At 38.2% G+C, this 20,314-nt stretch overlaps 1 protein-coding gene across 2 annotated transcripts in view; it reads left to right on the forward strand.

Moving 5' to 3' along the window:
- Positions 1-20,314, forward strand: part of car (vacuolar protein sorting-associated protein 33A) — a 302,059-nt gene that overhangs the window by 123,478 nt on the left and 158,267 nt on the right. For both annotated transcript variants that reach the window (XM_090373474.1, XM_090373475.1), the window contains exon 8: positions 18,430-18,617. In XM_090373474.1, coding sequence (XP_090229600.1) covers positions 18,430-18,617 — 188 coding nt within the window. The remainder of the gene's footprint in view (positions 1-18,429; positions 18,618-20,314) is intronic.

Raw genomic sequence — 20,314 nt, forward strand, 5'->3', positions numbered from 1 at the left:
AAATACGTATAAATGTTGTTTAATTTGGACCAAGGACTAACAAAAACACTAGTTTAGAAGAAAAATATTAATAAAATTGCAGTTCTTTATACATATTAATACAAAATATGTATAAAAAAATAAATGACTTACGTAAAAAAGTTATTTCGATGTCGATGGCTTCATAAAATCTAACAAATTCGTCTGACGACACAGACTTCTTTTTTTCACACAGAATTTTTTCGTAGCAAGCTAATAATTTTTTTATTCCTTGCTTTGTAGCTATAACGCGTTCTTCGTTGTAGTCTGTTTTCTAAAATTTTTAAGCCCTTTTCAATTGAGCTGAGACCTGTCAAGTTTGCAATTGTCATGTGCTTTTCGCCGTTGCCTCATTTAGGCCTGTAGCACGTGCAATATCACATGGTCTTTCATTTCGCTCAAAGCGTTTCACAATTTCATATTTTATCTCTATCGACAGAGGCGGACTGGCCATAAGCCTTTCCGTGGAAACCCCGGTGGGCCTGTGTGATTTTGGCCATAAACCATAGTATGAGGCCACTATAAATTTTCCCGGGTAAGAATTTTTGATCCAGTCCGCCTCTGTTTATCGATAATTGCTTTTCTTTTTCTCTCTGAATCTGCAGTGTCTTCACCAGTACGCTTCCTTTTCACACCTTTTAAGTATTTTACTCATTTTTAGGGAATAAAGCACAATTACAAAATGAGGAGGCACGCTTGATATGCATAAACAAAGCTGCACGCGTGTAGCAACTGAATGAACAACACCATAAAGGCAGAGATACACTATTAACACCTCACATTTTTAGGGGTTACTACCATAAAACAATAAAAATCCAGTTGCGTTTCTGCTAGTGGAATCTGTTATAAACTGGTAGTAAACTCGATCTAATTGCATACCGATAGCCGGAATTGTGTTGGTTTTTACGTTATTATGGCGAAATGTGTTTCCCCCAAAACAAATACATTTTCAGAATCTTCTCTTCATTCTTATCGTGTTGCGTTCGGTTGGGGTGATTCTGCGTTCGATTGCCATTTCTTGTAAACACAAAGGCGGATCGTGCATAAGCCAATTCGGTTCGTGTTATAAGATATCGTTACCGTATTTATAAATAGTGTATGATCGAATTCGTGTAGTGTAAACACGTGTTATATAAGGACTGACTGTATACGGCTTGACCGACGCGATCCATTTCTCTCGTGAAAACGATGTAATTTCCAACAAACGTTGAGCACGAATTCATATGCACACATATAAATATGACAGTTGGAATACAAATTCTTATGTGTGTGCAGCTCATGCGCAGCAAAGTTGAATTTTGTTCCTCTTACGCTCTCACTCTCCGCCATCGCACCGTATATCGATAACATATGAAAAACGACCTTGAAGATAGTGGGCGGCAGTGTTGCCAAACGAAAAAATCAAGAACCGCGTAACTCCGAGTTCTTGTAAGTCGGGGTATTACTGTACATAAATTGCTTACCCTTTTAAAACTGAATGGAAAAACTGAAAAGTTCAAAATTTCTTTGTTAGATGCAATGCATTATGTAGAAGCATCATGGGATACATTGAGCCCTACTGTTATAATTAATTCATTTAAAAAGGGTGGGTTCTATAATTTTCTTCTATACCAATGATATAGAAGAAACTATTGATAGCGAAAATGATGAACAGGAAGGGATTCCTTTTGACAAATGGGATTTCCTACAGAGTAGTTTGGGATTTACAGTATATTTTTATGATTATGTTGAGGTAGACCAGGGATTCTCAATGGGGACGAAATCATCCCCAGGGGGGCAAACATTGTTTTTTTTGGGGGGGGAGGCAAAAATATCATTGGTATTACAATGGTTTGTGGCCCTCCAAAGTTCAACCCTACCCGACGATATCTTATTCCGTAATATTTAATTTCTCTCATTGGGTTTTCTTTTCTCCTGAGACACCTGATTTTTAACATATAGGTATATTATATTAGGTGTGAGTGAGAAATTTGGTAAAAGGAAGGTAGTGGGCATCATTTAATTCAACCACCTTTGCTTTTCATAGGCATTAAATGACAAAGTGCTTTCAGAGGTAATGTCTCTGCAATCCTTGGCATTTGTGCCTTTATGACAGTTGCCGCTGTGTTGGGCATGGTTGACATGTAAGGTAGTGCAAGTGCATCATTTCTACATGCAGCCAGCTACTAAGTAACTAGGAATTGGCATCGTTAATTGGCATCACATATTGTGAATACCTTCACAAAGAGTTATGATATTTTACTACCGCGAATAAGCAATGTTTCATTAGTGGGGAAGACTATTGTTACCTATTCTCAGGGGATGGCACAGTTTGAAAAATGGTATGGGATAAAACATTGTGTTATCCACATTCTATCCCTATTAGACCTGAGAAAGCAAAAAGGTGTAGAAAAGTGACAGTAGGAGAAGGAAGAAGAAGAAGAAGAAGAAATGCCATTGAAAGAGGAAAGGGACAGTTACTCCTCACACTCACTTGCCGAACTAAACCACACATAAATCCCCCAAATAGGCAACGCTTCCCCATTAGGGAAGACTGTTGTTACCTATTTACATTGACGGCGCCCCCATTAAGACACCCTAAAATGGCACCGTTGCAAAATGGTATGGGTTAAGATACTCTGTTATCCACATACTGTTCCTATTAGACCTAGGAAAGCAAAGAAAAAAAGTTGTAGGAAAGTGATAGTAAGATATGAAGAAATGCTGTTGAAAGAGGAAAGGAACAGTTACTCCTTGCACTCACGAATCCCTCGAATAGGCAATGCTTCCCCATTAGGAAGACTGTCGTTATCTATTCGCAGTAACAAGGGCCCATCAAGACCTTCCCCCCCCCCCTCCCTGAGACTGCACAGTTTCAGAGCTTGTTGGCTCCTCATTGGTGGGTGGTCGGGTACCCTGGTGATGCAATGATGACAACCCAGTTGTAAAGTATAACTATAACTCCACAATGAAAGATGCCTAGTGATGTGCAAGTAATTACTGTCATTAAGAACTTTAGGGCTATGAGCCTCAGATTTTGAGCCTTTACTTTTGCACTAACTCTTGATCGAGGTAGTGCAATATCATGGTAACTCATTGTGAAGGTATTCACAATATGCGATGTACTTAATTATGCCAATTCCAGTTACTTAGTAGCTGGCTGCATGTAGAAATGATGTACTAGCATTAACTTCCACGTTTGTTTTATTGGTCAGTATATGAGGCACGGATGGGATGAGGATATGTTTTATTCTGTTGTTTCTACTTTTTAAGTGACAGTTAGTATTGATTTATTGTTTCCTTGTGGAAGTTGTTTAATTTTGATCCAGGGTGCTTTTGTGAGTGACATGGGCTATGAGAGTTAAATAAAATAGTTTGTTTTTTTATTTAATTTTTTGTAGTTATTCAACCCATCATCAATCATGATAATGATGAAAAGAAAGTGTCAATAGTATCTGGATGAATATTTAGCTTATAGTTTTATTGAAAGGCCATTCGACTCAAGACAGCCATGTGTCTGATGTGTAATAGTTCTTTTTCAAATGAGGCTATTAAAGCATGAAGACTTTCATATCACTTAAAAAGGAAACATCCTGATAAAGTTTGTAAACACATCGAATATTTTAAAAATTTTAAAAAGGATTTTGAGCAACGTAACACTTTTACTTCCTTATTTAAGAAGAAAACACAAACAAATGACAATGGAATGATTGTGTCTTTTAAAATTGCAGAAATCATTGCAAAAAACTGGTAGTGCTGAGACTGTTATACGACCAACAGTGACGCATCAAAATACTTCATCTCTTAAAAGCATTGCCATTGAGCATTGAATTCAATTCGAAGATAAATCAATGAGATGTCAGTTAACATTGAAGAGTAGCTAATTGAAAAATTAAAAACAAGAAAATTTTCTATTCAGATTGACAAATCCACAGTCAATTTGAATAGAAAATCTGATAATAAGACCCTTCTAATGGCATACATTCGTTATTTCGCTGATGATTGTAAATTGCAAGAGATGTTGTTTGTAAAATATATAGAAACTGGCTGTACTGGAGCATCCACGTTTGCTGCTGTAAAAACATGATTTGGTGAAAACATGTACCATTGGAAAATTTGGTATCCTGTGCCACTGATGGTGCTACCTCCATTGTTGGAAGACAAAGGTTTTATAACCCACCTAAGGGAGTATGTCCTGAAGTTCTTGTAATACACTGCATTTTGCACCAAAATTAGTGTTAGTTGAGGCATATGATGCAAGAAAGCAAGCTTATAGAGCATCAGCCAAAAAAAAAAAAAAAAAAAACAACTTTGCCTTAAATTTATTTAAGCTATCATCTTCCACAACAACAGATGGAAATCTGTTCCCAGCAATAAACTACCCTCTGTCTAAAGGCAAACTTCCACACATCTATTCTAAAACTGTCTTTTCTCAATTTGAATCTACGCTCCCTCAGGTTCTGAATCTAAGTAAGCGGAAGTGTCCGGTCAGCATTCAGCCTGCTCAAGGCCTTATACACCTCAATTAGATCACCTTGTAGGTGCCTAGTCTCCAGATGCTGCAACTTGCAGAACTTAAGCCTTTCTCCGTAAGCAGACCTATTTGTTCCTCTCACCAATCTTGTTGCCCTTCTCTGTACTCGTTCTAACGACTCTACATCCTTCGAAAAATGAGGCTTCCAGACCTGTACGCAGTATTCAAGGTGTGACCAGACCATTACCTTTATACAAAGGGATAATCACCTCCTTATCTCTGCAAGTGAAATTCCTATATATCATTAACAAAACTCCATGACCTGCTCTGACAGCCAGTCTGCACTGCACAGAGAACTTCATATCTGACTGCACAATTACCTCCAGGTTTTTTTCATTCTCTACCTCCTTGAATGTAGTGCCACACACTTGGTATGTTTCTCTTGGGAATTACTGCTACCTATATGCTTCAGTTAAACTTCAGTTACCACTCCATGCCATCTGCCTAACTTTTCTAAGTCCTGTTGCCATAGCATACCATCTTTGCTACCATTAAGAACCCTACCAACCTTTGTATCATCTGCAAAATTGAACATTAAGCCTGATATATACCTTCATCGATAAAATTGATAAATACACAAAACAATGGGCCCAACTCTGAACCCTGGGCCGACACCACTAATAAACATCAGTACTCGTAGAGCAGTGTCCATTTATTACTACTCTTCAGTCTGCCACTCAACCATCCCTTTATTCATTGCAGCAACTTGCCCTGAAAGCCATACCTCTCCAATTTGTATAGCAGTCCTCCATGTGCAACAGTATCAAAAGCTTTCCAGAAATCCAAGTAAATGATATCAAAATTATTTTTTGCATCCAGTTACTGTGTGACCACATCGTAGTATCCAATCAAATTGGTCAGACTAGACTTCCCCTTAACAGAACCATGCTATATCTGAACTTTTACTGCAGTCTTGCTTAGGTGATCCTGCATCACTTCTTTAACCAGTGACTCCATTATATTCTTTGGAACATAAGTTAAACTAACAGGTCTATAGTTACTTGTGTCACCTTTTGAACCCCCTTTTTGAATTGGTGATACTTTTGCACACCTCCAGTCCATGGACCTCCCCTGAGTCCAAGGAAGCTCTCATAATTATGGCTAAGGGTTTACTTACTTCCTTTGTTGCCTCGTTTAATATAACTGGATAGATCCTGTCCACCCCAGGTGCCTTCCTTGTGTTTAACTTCAATAATTTCTCCTCCACTTTGCTCTCAATTATTACAAAATCACTTAGCTCCCTGTTAGCATTTGATACACTTCTGGCATTCCCTTCATTGTATAACTCCATGTGCGAATGTAGATGCAAAATACTCATTCAGTTTATCAGCAAGTTGAGTAGGATCATCAATAATCGAACCATCTGTGTTAAGTGGAACAATCTGATTCATTCCTTTCCTTCTAGAGTTTATATAAGTAAAGAACTCTTTGCTGTTTTTCTTTATATCCTTTGCCAAAGATTTCTTGTAATCTGCTTTTGCCTGCCTAATCTCCTTTGTGACTTGATTACAGACTGGCTTATATCTTCCGTAGGCTTCTCTGTCACTTGATAATTTACATCGAGTGATTAGTGAATTATGACCACCCCTATGAAAACTGAATGCAACCATTTGACCACGTGAGGTACGAGAGTGCATAGTTACTTGACCTACTTAGCATAGATAAGGTGTCAATGATTCAGTAGATAGTAAAATTCCGAGCGTGACGTGTAAAAGGAAGGATTTATCGGACTTTGATAAAGGACAGATGGTGGGTGCTCGACAAGCTGGTGTCTTGATCTCCCAACTGGTGGGGTGTTCAAGAGCCACCGTAGTTAGTGTACCAGGACTGGTGTCAAAATGGTGAAACAATGACTTGGTGGCAAAACCGCAATGGTCAGCAAAAGGTTTATGTTAGAGGTGAGCGCAGGGTCCGACGACTCGTATAGGCAAATAGGCACAACAGTGTTGAAGAGTTGACTTCCCAATACGACATGTGCCAACCCAGAACAATATCTGGCATAACCATGCATCGCACGTTCGCATGTATGGGCTATACTGGCAGACGACCCCCATGGCATCCTCTCCTGACCAAAGTTCATCGGTGTAAAAGACTCGCCTGGTGCATAGAGCATGCATGTTGGATGTTAGAAGACTAGAAGGTGTGCTGGTCGGATGAGTCGCGTTATTTACTCCACACCGTGGATGGTCGTGTACGGATTTGGCATCAATAACATGAGGCTCTTGATCCATCATGCATGGTATCAAAAGTGCAGGCTGGTGGAGACGGTTGTGTGGTGTAGGGCATGTTTCACTGGCAGGACTTGGACCCCTGGTGCATGTGGAACAGCGTATCAATGGTCTCTGCTATCGTCGACTGCTTGCTGACTGCATACACCCTGCTACGTTACACTTTTTTACGAATGGCAATTTTGTCTTCCAAGATGACAATGCACCAAGCCAATGGACACCTGTGCAGGAATGGTTTGAGGAACACAGTTCTGACTTCCAGCATATCGATTTGCCTCCGAACTCCCCCAATATTAATTCCGTAGAGCACTTGTGGGACTCTGAAAAGGCATATCAGGCATCTGGATACACCAATCACCTCCATACCTGCATTACACACACACAGCTTGGTTTGCCATACCTCCTGAACGCTTCCGACATCTTGTTTAATCAATGCCACATCGAATAGCTGCTGTACTGAAGGCAAAAGGAGGACCTACGAAGTATTAGGTAGGTGGTCATAATTCAGTGATCACTCAGTGTATATGCATTCCATTCATTTTTCTTCTCTGCCATGAGCCTCATTAATTCATCTGACATCAATTTAGTCCTGAATCTTGAACAATATTTCTTAGTTGGTATGAAAAGCCTAGTAGCCTCCAAGATTAAGTCTCTGAAGGCTCAACAAGAAGAGGAGCCTGCTGTACCAATATTCTGAGGTGCAATGATTGGCTTCTCTTCACTGCAGCAATTCATTCATAGTGTGCCTGATGTTCATGAGTCGGTGTTAAAATGTATTAGGGAAATTGATCTATCCTGTATGAATCTTTCCCCAAAATATTTGAAGCAGTCTTCTCTGGATAGCTAATTGAAAAAATTATAAATATTTTTTTAATTAGTTTTTGTACCTATTGTAGTTGATTTTTATCATTCTCATTACTTTACTTCTCATTGCATCTGTGTTATTATTTTGAAATCTTATTAAATCATGAGTAATAAATATTGCCTTGCATTAAATGATAATTTTTGTTCATGATAGTTTTCCTACAATTCACATGCATGTGTATCTTGTCATTTTTATTTGCTTAGTTAATATTTCATACCTTTAGTTCATTTTCCCTTCTAAGAAGTTTTCCCTCGTAAGAAGTTCTAAACCCTCTGGTCACTTGTAAAACTTCTTATCCGGGTTCTACTGTATTTCCAAAGAATCATTGCCTCTCGTTATTACAATTACCTTTTTGAAGAGTTTGGAAGTCGATTTGCTATTATAAGATTCCATGAAAAAGGCATAAGGTTATGTCTTGTTTGAGAATCCATTTACTTTTATTGCTGAAAACTACAACCCAGCTTGCAACTTGAAATTACTGATCTTCAAGACAAACGTGGTTCAAAAAGAATTACACTGAAAGGACAGAATTCGTGGGATACCTGATTCCTCCTGGGCAGTGCAACGCTGTCACAACTCTCCCTGGTGGATGAACCCCACTGCTTGGTATCTGATATCAAATTACTGTCCACGTGAATGGGTTCACTGCATTCACGTGGACAGTAATTTGATATCAGTATGGATAAACCTCCTTGAGTTAACAGACTTTTAAAGAGGGATGATAGCAGGTGCCAACACATGGGTCACTCTATCGTGAAGGTGGTACAGAAATTGTACTATTCCCGTTCAACAGTATCAAGAGTATATTGGGAATATGCCACACACGGAATAACATCTCATTGTGGACAGCGCTGTGGGCAGAGAAAGGTGGCGGATGAGCATGGCCATTGACATACGTCTCACATTGTTTCAGCCAACTGGAGAGCGACAGTGGCACGAATCCGCTGACTTCAACGAGGGAGGTGCCAGAAACATCTCCATCAAGACCAGCAGGCTATCATTAGCCGCAATATGTTATGGAAGCCACCGACCCACCAGAGTCCCATTGCTAACACCAAGACATAGGACTCTATGCCTCAGCACGAAAGAACATTGGCACTGAACCTCAGATGATTGGAGACTGGTCTCCTAGTCCAACGAGTCTCATTTCCAGTTATTTCTAGCGGACACGAGGGTGCGTATCTATTGAAAGTTGCACTAAGCTATGCACCTGTCATGTTAACAAGGAACTGTTCAGGCAAGTGGACGGTCGGTAATGGTCTGGGGTGGGTTCAGCTAGCACATATTGTGACTTCTGGTACATCTAGGTGCATCTCTGAACAGTCTAGGTTACACTGTCCACCCTTGCAGATCATTTGCATCCCTTCATGGTCATCATGCACCCACAGGGAAATGAACTCTTCCAGCAGGATAGTGCGCCTCCCTCACAGAGCCGTGATGACTAGAACTTGATTCGAAGAGCATTCTGCAGATTTTACCACCGTGGAATGGCCTCCCCGTTCACCGGACATGAACCCCGTGGAGTATCTTTGGGATGCTGTGGAAAGGTCTGTTCGAGATTTGGATCCTCCACGTTAAATCCAACAGAATTATGGACAAAGTGTGTTAGTTGTCTGACGCACCAGGGTCTTAATGTTGACTTAATGCCTTGCCGTGTGACTGCCCTTATCTGGGCAAAAGGTGAGCCTACCCATTACTAGGTAGGTATCTTATAATTTCTGTCCAATCAATGTATATGGACTTCAAAATAAACTACTTGAATTCTACAAGGCTCTCCCATTTGAAGATTTCATGGCATTTTCCTAATAAAAGAAAATGCCATGAAAATGGCTACTGTTCGGATCAACTTATATTTGTGAGCAAATTTTTTCATTCATGAAATCAAATAAATATTTAAAAAGAAACGGAATAACAGATCTTTATTTTTATTCCGTATTCACAATACGGAATCTTTATTTCATATTGTGAATTGCCGTCCCAAACTTTCAGCCAAATTTTGAACAATTATTTTAAAATATCCAGCCTCAGTCATCTCATTAAATGTTAAGTTTTGTTCAGTAAATGTTATTATGCATTGTACTTAATAAAATTTTCCAAATTTTCAATTTTAGATGTATCATTATATTTACTTATTCACCTTAATATTGAAAAGCAGTGATCCTTTTCAGGTTATAAATTTTCTAAAGGGTGCATATAAATGTAAGTTAAAAGTATTTTAAAAAAAAAGTCATTTATATAATTTTAATAAAATTTTTAAAAAATAAATCAGTGACATAGATTTGTTGCGCATAAAAGCATTGGGAATTTGAATTTTTTATACACTGGTGTGTAAAACTTAAGGACCAACACTATTTCTAAAGGTTACAACCACAAAATCAAACAAAACAGTCTGTGGCGATTTGCATAACTGTGGCCGTTCAGTAGAAAGCTGGTGCACATGCAAAAATTTGAATCATGATATGTGGGCTTACATAAACAGATAAAAACAGCAGTTCAGTAGTTATGTTCAAATTACTGAATGGTGAGCACGATTGTTACAGACATTCGATTTGTTTCATACAGTGCTACTGACAGCGAAATGTCTGGTAGACAACATCTGGATGACTTTACCTGGGGTCAAATAATTGGGAAGGTCGAAGTGCAGGGAGTGTAGCTGCAGAGTTCAGTATCATGCATAGCATCATCTCACGTGCGTGGTCGGCCTTCAGAACGACAGGTGCAGCTGTTCAAAGGACCAGTGGTGGTCGTCCACGAAAAACAGCACCCAATGATGACCGCCATTTACTCCTGTAGACCAAGAGGGACCGACACCAGACAGTGGGATCCATTGCAAACCAGCTGCACAGGATGCAAGATATCGCAGTTTACTGTTTGCCCGACGGCCAGTATGCTGTGTCCCTTTAACACACCTACCCACCAGAGACACCGTTTATAGTGGTGCATCGAACACAAGGACTGGACAGCAGCGAAATGGGGTAAGGCAGTCTTTACTGATGAGAGATTCAGTCTCTGCAGCGAATCTGGTTGATAGGTTGGCATACAGTATCACCTCGCAAACATCACTGAAAGGGATCGATATGGTGGTCAAGGTGTTCTCATCTGGGGAGGCGTTATCTTGGATGGATGCACACAACTCCAGATACTGGAAGGCAGTACTGTAAACCGGTGCACGCTACTGTACTGAGGTAATCCTTCCCCATGTGCATCTGTTCCGAGGTGCCATTGGCCTTGAGTTCATGTTTATGGATGATAACACCACACCTCATCACACTGCAGCTGTCGATATGCTTTTGGAAAGTGAGGACATTGTTCGTATGGATTGGCCTGCCCATTTCTCCTGATCTAAACCCCATCGAACACATATAGGATGCTCTGGGAAGATGCCTAGTGGCACATCCACACCCATCAGAAAATGTTCACCATTTTCTGATGGACGATGTTACTGCAAGAACTTATCAACAACATTGTTCTAAGTATGGACAGGTGGTACAAAGTCTGCATCGACATTAGGGGTGGCCATATCTCCTGCTGAGGACCACCTCTTCCCTTTGTTCCATCTTTGGCAGTGATGCATCTGTATCATACCGCCAATGCTATGTTGCCATTTTTGAATAAAGTCCCTTCTTACCATTTTGTTTCTGTTGTTGTGTCGGTGTTGTTTCCTTCATTTCTGTACCTCACAAGGTTCCTTTGGTATTCTTTTCCCATATCCAGGCCACTTGTATGAGAAGCCATATGAAAACCTGACTGGTCCTTAAGTGTTGCATACCAGTGTATATAGCTTGAAAAGGAAAACAGAACCTTCCTTTTACATGTAACAAGGTATGGAAAATGTAACACTAAATTTTCTCGTATCACCCGGTGCGGCCTGCAAAACGAATCTAACTTTGAATGTGACCTCTGTACGGGAAAAGGTTGGACACCACTGTACTAGACAATTAGACTTGAATTTCAAAAGGCGGTGAACATCTGCCTAATGATCCACATGACTGCAAACCTCAATATCAGAACTACTGACGAAAATAAGAATGCCATACTTAGTTGTTTTCTTTGTAAAATTGACTTGTGCTGATTTTGTCTTTTTTATATCTCCATTTAAAATTTTTTTATTTATTTCTACATTCTTGATCGTATAGTAGTATTCTTCATGAAGTGAGTTTTTGTTATTTCTTCAGAAATTAAATTTAAAATGGTGAAGCTTTTGTAGAAGTACTAAAAAGATTGGCATAATGTGAAGAGCAGACCATGAATAGGGGTGTGAAGAGCAGACATGAATAACAAATTAGATGCTGCCTTGACATCAAAGAACAAAATGTCAAATTGCAACTGAAAGTTATAAACGTGACTTATAAAATAGTATCTAGAGGATTTGTGGTCATAGGCCTTCCACTAAACACTATGCATTTAGGGAGGTCTATGGCTAAAACAGTGATTGATTACACTGGTCTACATAGATTTGGTTGTTTCCAAAATTTGTGATATTTCTGGGTGTACTTAATGCTAAATCTAAAAGTCCAAACCATTTTTACCTATTACGTACAGTTTTTTTTTTTAACAAACAGTAAGAATTATTTTCTTATACATATCACTCCAAACAGCATTGAATAGATCTCCCATGGAATCTTTTATATCATGCTGAAACAACTAAACAGTACAGCTTTGAATTTACTGTTAAAATTTTATAACTGGATTTTTCTTGAAGGTATGTGTACCTCTTCCTGGCATCACTCCATTATTTTAGCCTTTCCTAAACTAGGAAAGCGCACTCTCCTCTTCGGGTAACAAATTTCTTGTGAGTCATCCTGTTTGTTGAAAAACATGATCAGCATCATCTTGATCCTAGGCTTTTTGAACGAAACTCTTTAGGCCTTGATGGTGATTTTGAAGTCTACTACATGCTCTGAATCTTCATCTCTGGATTATAGTGAAGCAACCAGCACTCATTTCCAGTGACAATACACTCAAGGAAATTTTGAATGTCTTGATATCTTCACATACAGATGCAACAAAGCACAGATGAGCAGAAGCAACAAAGAGTGATGACACTCTTTGTGGTTTCTGCTCATCCGTGAGGCTGGGTGGCACAAATTTTGCACAGACCTTCCTTTTCCCTTGATCTTCATGCGGAATTTTATGAATCATCTCCTTATTCATATCCAATTCGTTGGCCATTATTCAAAGGGGTAAACAAATATCTCTTGCCACAATTTTCTAAACTATTGCAACTCATTTTGAGAGGTTGATGGATGCCCACTTCTTGGGTTATCGTAAACATCCTCACATCAACCTTTGAACAGCCTCTTATACTATTCAAACACACCAGTATGACTTGACATTTTATCAACATAAACGCTTTTTAACATTCCATACATTTTTGCAGATTTGCTTTGGGAAAATCTTTTCAGATTTTCCCGAAGCAAATGATATTCATTCGTTGCCCTGTTGCAAAATCATGACACAGATAGTTAACGCTACTAATGAAACTGGTTGTTACTTGCAACCTGTCAGCCTACTAGACAATCTCTGTACTACCATCTGTTGGGGAAGTTTGAACTACAACGTATACCACTTCCATTTATTTTCAAGCTTATTGAACATTACCACAACAGCACCAGTCCGGGAACTTTATTGTCACACCTTGTACTGACGGAGAAGTTCACAAAATAAAGAGAATACAAGAAACAACTGAGTGCAAGGTATTCTTCATCTTACTTAGATATCACACTGCATGGAGCATAACTTCAAATTGAGGAAAGACCGTTGCAGAATAGATGTGTGGAAATTTGCCTTTAGCTAGCGAATGGTTGATTGCTGGAACAAACTACCATCTGTCGTTGTGGAAGTTGACAGCTTAAATAAATTCAAGGAAGAACTAAAATGTTCGTAGGGAATGGATAAGTGAAATGGGAAGGTGGGTTTTTTCTTTTTTTTTTTTGGCTGATGCTGTTATAAGCTTGCTTTCTTGCATAATATGCTACTATTCTAAATACAATTCTTGACTAAATGTCAAAGAGTATGAAAAGGCTGTTTATGCATGGGTAATGCATCTCCATTTCTACTATCCCAGGTAGTATCTCCATTTCTACTACCCAGGTAGTATCTCAATTTCTACTACCCAGGTATCTCAAAGCGATTTGCCTAGGTATTGCACTACTTCGAATAAGTAATGCTTCTCTGGTAGAGAAGACTACTCTTACTTATTCTCAGATAGGCACCATCACCCAGATGGCACTGTTTCGAAGGTGGTTGGCTTCATCATTGGTGGGTATATGCCACTCTTAATGCTTATGCTATAAGCCTGTGGAATCTTGTCAGCTGCATCTGAATTCTCCAAATCAAAATCGTCAACAGGCATGACTGTCTTCAATAATGCAGAATAATAGTGGATTTTTTTTTTTTTTTTTTTTTTTGCTCTCAAATGTTTCTCATGTAAGCAAAAGCTAAACAAACATGTCATGTGCTAAAAGGGAGTGGCACGTTGGGAGTCAAAGCGCATTTCCCAAATCCAGAAGGCACTGCTTAAGGCCACTGACATTGTTCTTAGATGCACTAGTTAAGCAGTCAACAATGGCTGAAAGTGTGCATCAGCAAAAGCAGTAAATAGCATAAATAAGAACAGCAAATATTTATATTTAATCCACTGTTGTGATTGGCATCAAGAAGTCAATATCCATGGGGTGGCATTTATAAGAAGCTGAAAACTGAATCTTATGCTTTGAAAAATTTGCGGAGCACAGCTTACAACCAACTGAACACAACAGGGCCTTGTTGGTGTAGCGGCTAGAGACTTAGGCACCTGTTAGGTGATCTGATTGAGGTGTATAAGGGCTTGAATGGGCTGAGCACCCTGAATTCTGATGGGATTCTTTCTCTTGCTCAGATTATGAACCTGAGGGGCATAAATTCAAATTGAGGAAAGACAGTTGTAGAAGAGATATGCAAAAATTCGTTCCAGCAATCAACAGTGAGTTTTTTTTTTTTTTTTTTGGCTGAATCTACATAAGCTCATATGCTTGCTTTCTTGCATCACATGCCTTCATTACTACTACTAACCATCCTTCCTTAATTTGAGTTTATGCCTCCTAATGCAAGGAAAAATCCCATCAGCATTGAGAGTTTGCTCAAGCCATTCAAAGCCTTAAACATTCCAATCAGATCACCTTGCAGATACTAGTCTTCAGATGCTGCAATTTGTAGAACTTAAGCTCTTTCTTGGTATGAGCACCCCTTTCTTCCCCTCATCAGATTCATTCCTGCAACTCACAATGCAATAATCACCTTTTACCTGCTATAAGAATTCCTGTATATCATTGACAAAACCCCATGAGCTGTCCTGGCAGCCTGTGTGTGCTGTTCAGAGAATTTTATATCTGTCTACACAGTTACTCCAAGTTCATTTCATTTTCCACTACCCTGAGTGTAGTGGAAAAACTTGGTAAGTTACTCTGGAATTACTGCTGTCTATATGCAGTAACTTACATTTGTCAATGTTTAACTTCATTGTCATTTCTCAGCCCATCTGCCTAATTTTTCTAGATAATAGGGCAGCAGCAGCATACCTTCATTACTGTCACTAAACACCATGCTAATCTTTGTATCATATGCAAACTTAGATAATAAGCCTGATATACTCATCAATATCATTAATAAATACACAACACAACCTGCCCAGCACTAAACACAGTGGGAATCCACTAATAACATAAGTCCGTGAAGAGCAGTGTGCATTGATAACAAGTGTCTTCTTCCTCTCAACCATCCTTTTATCCATAGCAATAACTTGCTCTTGTAATTTATGTATTTCTTTGTGTAATAAAAGTTTAATAATAAAATACATAAAACATAAGAAATGGAGTTTATTTTTTTTAACTATGCAAGGTAAGGTCGTGAAAATTAAATCTTCATAACTATAACTAGTCAGCAGAGCCATTGTTATTAACTGAACTTTGACTGACCGAAGATTTCTGACAGAAAGGGGGGGGTTAAGTCCAATATGGAATTCACCCCCCCCCCCTTTTTTTTTTTTTTTTTTTTTAATGAATTCCTGCCTGTTTTGGCCACAAAAATCTGGTTTCCTCTTACTTACCTTTACATGATTTCCAACTTTTTGAAGTCAAAAGTTGGCAGCTGTGTTCACTGATGAAATATAGATATTTATCTAAATTCTATATGTGAAAATAGTTATTAATTTGGTAGTAGGTTTGATGGCATCAAAAACAATCATTGTTTTATGAGTGTATAATGAAGTTCGATAAGCTGTTTTGAAATTAGTGTTGGGCAGCTTGGCTTGGTAACTAGCGTATTTCAGCACCCAATATTCATTACCAAAGAGTTTAGTTCCTCACTGGCTGACAACTGCACCACTGAGGTATAAGATAAAATAAGAGTGATATATAACAAATTTATATACTTAAATATTGTAAATTGTTAGTAACATCCATAACATATAATAAAGGCCAAAAGGTTTGCAGTGCACTTGTGTATGAACTGTGATGCAAACTTAATTTTTTTTAGAGGTATAACTTTTCCTAATGAAGAAATCAGATATTTTGTTTTAGCAATATTGCAGCATAGTACAAAAGATTAACCTAATTAATCAACTGAGAAAGTCCTGCTTGAACAAAGTCAGAATAGTTAGTGTTTATTATTTTATTTTATTGCATAAAATAATAAATAGATTAAATAAAAAATTAAAACTATACTTAAAACACGCCAAAAATTTTGAGTGCATTTTGCAACAGCACTCGAATTTAAATTTGAATGCTATTGCAAAAGTTGAAACATATTTTTCAATAGCACTCATGCTGGTTCACGTCTGGGGAAGTTTAACTGAAATTTGTAACTAGAGGACCAAGTGTATTCAATTAAAGGTTGAACATCTTTTTAGAAATATTTTGTGCATTGAGTGTGTGGTTCATTTTAACTTAATTCACACGTTACGTTACAAACAGTTATAGTAAAATCATTATACAAAGCTAATTGAGTTATAGCAATAAGGTTTATATTCACATTGTACATGAATGTTAAATTTGCTTTTAATATAATAATTGAAGTAATTTGTCTTCTCTCTCAAACAAAAAGAAAAAAAAGTGTGCATGTGCTACACACATGCATGCATCTCTTTAACCACTTCGTGGATTATCCTGAGATATCTCATTTTTAGTTTTAAAAGTTATTTGGAACTACACAAAATATCTCAGGATACAATAATATCCTGAGATATTATTGTATCCTGAGATATTTTCTTATTTTCTCTGGCATTTATCTGGCTAATTTTGCATTAGGCAGGTAAATCCTGAGTTTTCTCAGGATTTTCTTACGCCTGGCAACAAACAACTGGCTTTCGTTTTACTTATATTGTACAGCAATGTCAGAACAGTAGCGCGCGTTCCTGTGCCACCAATAAGCAAAGCCGGCCGGGCTAGCCGAGTGGGTAAAGTACCTGCCCGGCAACCCAAAGGTCGCGGGTTCGATTCCCGCCTCGGGCTTGGATCAAAGTACTGCAAAAACCTTGGTAGGTGCAATATGGCCACAGAAGCCGATGCGCCAACAACTACCAAATCAAAAAAAAAAAAAAAAAACCAATAAGCAAAATATAATTTGCCATCCTAAATGCAGAATACTGAACCCACGAAAATAATTCACAAAAACAATCGAAAAACATTTCGGCCACCCGTAAGCGACGCTTACCTTGCCTGTCCACTTGTGGCGGGCAGGCGCATTATAGCCATAGTAGCTTATGTGCCTTTAAACTCCCATAACAACAACAACTTGTGGTGTCTGCGTGTCAGAATGTAGTTAGTTCACAATTACTGCTTGTGTGTTCCACTTGATGTTTTTAAATTTATTTATATAATGAGTAATGAAGACTTTTTCTGTGCCTTTCTTTTAGCTCAAGCACTAATTTATTTTAAAAAAATCTGTATAATTTGCACACTTTTTGGCCTACACGAGATAACTGGGGATTGCCCAAATGAGTTAATTACTCCCATGTATTTTCTATGAAAAAATTAATAAAAAACACAAAAAAACTATACAGTGAGTATTCACATGATGCATACTTTTAATCTGTAAAATAAAAAAAAGTCGATCTGTTATGGCACATTTTCCGGAAAAAATGTTCTCTGAAGGGGTTAACTACAAAACTGACTATCTTCAAAGAAAGTCAGTTTTGTAGAATTAAGAAACTACAAGACATTTGGTCACTTGCTGACCATAAATATTCCTTGCAATTATATAGATCTTATGACGCAAAACTTAAAAAAGAGGCCTGTATTCAATTCCCTATTGAAATATTGTTCTAAAACAAAACTTGCAGTGGAAAAAACATTCCTTCAGAATACATTTAGCTCTGTAGTTTTAATACTACTTCAGCTTGTTTGCCTCATTGGTTCACTGCAGAAAAGCAGCACTTCTTATAAAAGGTGGGAAATGCTGTTTATATGTATTGCAGTACCACCACTGACATGGGCAAGCATGACGCCAGTACTTTCATTCACAGCTTGTTGACAATTAACTTGTAAGATGAGAATTTCTATATGTTTATAATCAATAATAATGAAAAAGATCTTTCAGAAGTAAAAATTAGAATTGCATCTGTTTGCTTATTAAAATAATCTTTTTGAAAGTTTTCCTTTTATTAAATTAAGTTAATATGTATAATTATCTGTTTGAGTTCCTAAGTATTTTTAAACTTGTTTATTACCAAAACTTAACTGCCTCAACAATAAGAATATTTTTCTTTGTAATTGTTTTTGGCCTATGTATTTTGCCAGTTCCAATGATGTCTTTAATTCTTATTCCAGATACTATAAAATTACCACCTGAGAAATTCACGAAGTCAAGTGGAGTACCACAAGAGATGCCTACAGAACGCAAATCTTTTCTTCTTAACTCTGAAGAAAAATTATATGCTGAACTAAGAGATAAAAATTTTAATGCTATTGGACCAGCTCTTAGTAAGAAGGCTAAATTATTATCAGCACAATTTCAGGTATGGTCATTAAGATTTGTGACCCTTGCTAATTTGATAATGGATTTTTTGAAATTGATGTACAGGGTTGTTAAAATTAAAGTATCCCTATGTAGAGGGCTTTGGAACAAGTTCTAAGGCTTGTACTGAAGAGAAATTTGGACAACAGGTACAATAAAGAATGTGCTCACGATTTATTGGGAAAAAAAAATTAGTTACAAAATTTGTCACTATATGGTGCTGTGGCAATACAAATCACTTGAACAGCACTACAGTTGTTCATTGTGTCCTCCATTTTGGTCAACAACTGATTCCATTTGAAGAACAGCATTTTCTACAGCAGAATGTAACATGTCAACTGGAATAGAGCACATGACGTGTAATGCTGTCCTTAAGATCTGCCAGAGTTTGACATCCTCCCCGATACACCTGGTTCTTCAAAAAACCCCACAATCAGAAGTCGCATTGTGTGAGATCCGGTGATCGGGGGTGGCCAAGATGTCTGGAAACAATGGCTGATGACCTGTTCATCTGTGAAGTGTTGCCTTAGCACTCTTTGGACACAACAGTGGACATGGAGTGGTGCACCACCTTGCATGAATATGGTATCCTGAAGGCACCCAAGTCGTTGCAGCTCTGGTATTGCGAAATTTGCCAACATTTCATAATATCGCTGTCCAGTGACTGAACAGGTGCAGGGTCCAATCGGTGTTACCTGTTCAAAAAAATATGGCCCGATCATGAAGCCAAACCAATGCAATGGGACCTCTTGGATAACTGAAGAGTTTTCTGTTGCCCAAATGTGACAGTTGTGCGTATTCACTTGTCCATTTAAGCAGAAGTGGTCTTCATCACTCCAAAGGATGTTCCATGGCCAAGTGATATCCACTGCCATTTGCAACAGAAACTGAAGTGCATATGTGAAACGAATATCTGCATCACCATGCTTTAGCTGCTGTAACATGTGCATCTTGTAAGGATAGTACCGCAACACCTGATGCATTACTAGCCTTACAGTGGAATGCAGCATGTCCACTTCACGAGAAACAGCTGGCACACTTGCACTACCACATGGAGATTGACTTGATAAATCCACGACAGCCATAACCACGTCTTCAACACAAGAGGAGTCCATTCGAACTCTACCTGGTTGAACACCAAGATGTCCTATCACTTCAAATTTCGCAATCATTTTGTGGACAGCACAAACAGCCTTATGCGCTTCTGATGCCGGAATTCTCTGATAGCTGTAGCTGCATTGTTGCTGTTCTGATAGTACAGCTTCCCTATAATGCCTTTTCCTGCAACATTGTTGCCGTTGCTGCTGTAGTGCTGGCAAACATCTAGTGTATGATATTGAAGAGACTGCTTTGCTTTCGTACAGTACAGTAGAGCTGAGTAGTGGCACTAACTTACGATTATTCAAATAACGTAAGTTATTTGCATAATTGTAACTAAGATAGTTATGCGCCATACAGTGACAAATTTTGTAACTAATTTTTTTTTTCCAATAAATGGAGAGTGCATTCTTTATTGTACCTGTTGTCCAAATTTCTCTTCAGTGCGATCCTTAGAACTCACTCAGAGCCCTCTACATAGGATACTTTAATTTTAACAACCCTGTATTGCTGCTGTTGTTACTTCTCTGAGTAGTGACATTGTTAAAATGAAATTGAATGGAACTATAACAAAAATTCATTGCGTATGTATATATCACC

Source organism: Mastigoproctus giganteus, chromosome 5 (genome assembly GCF_048544385.1).
Source record: "Mastigoproctus giganteus isolate SK-2022 chromosome 5, ASM4854438v1, whole genome shotgun sequence".
NCBI classification, from domain to species: Eukaryota; Metazoa; Arthropoda; class Arachnida; order Uropygi; family Thelyphonidae; genus Mastigoproctus; species Mastigoproctus giganteus.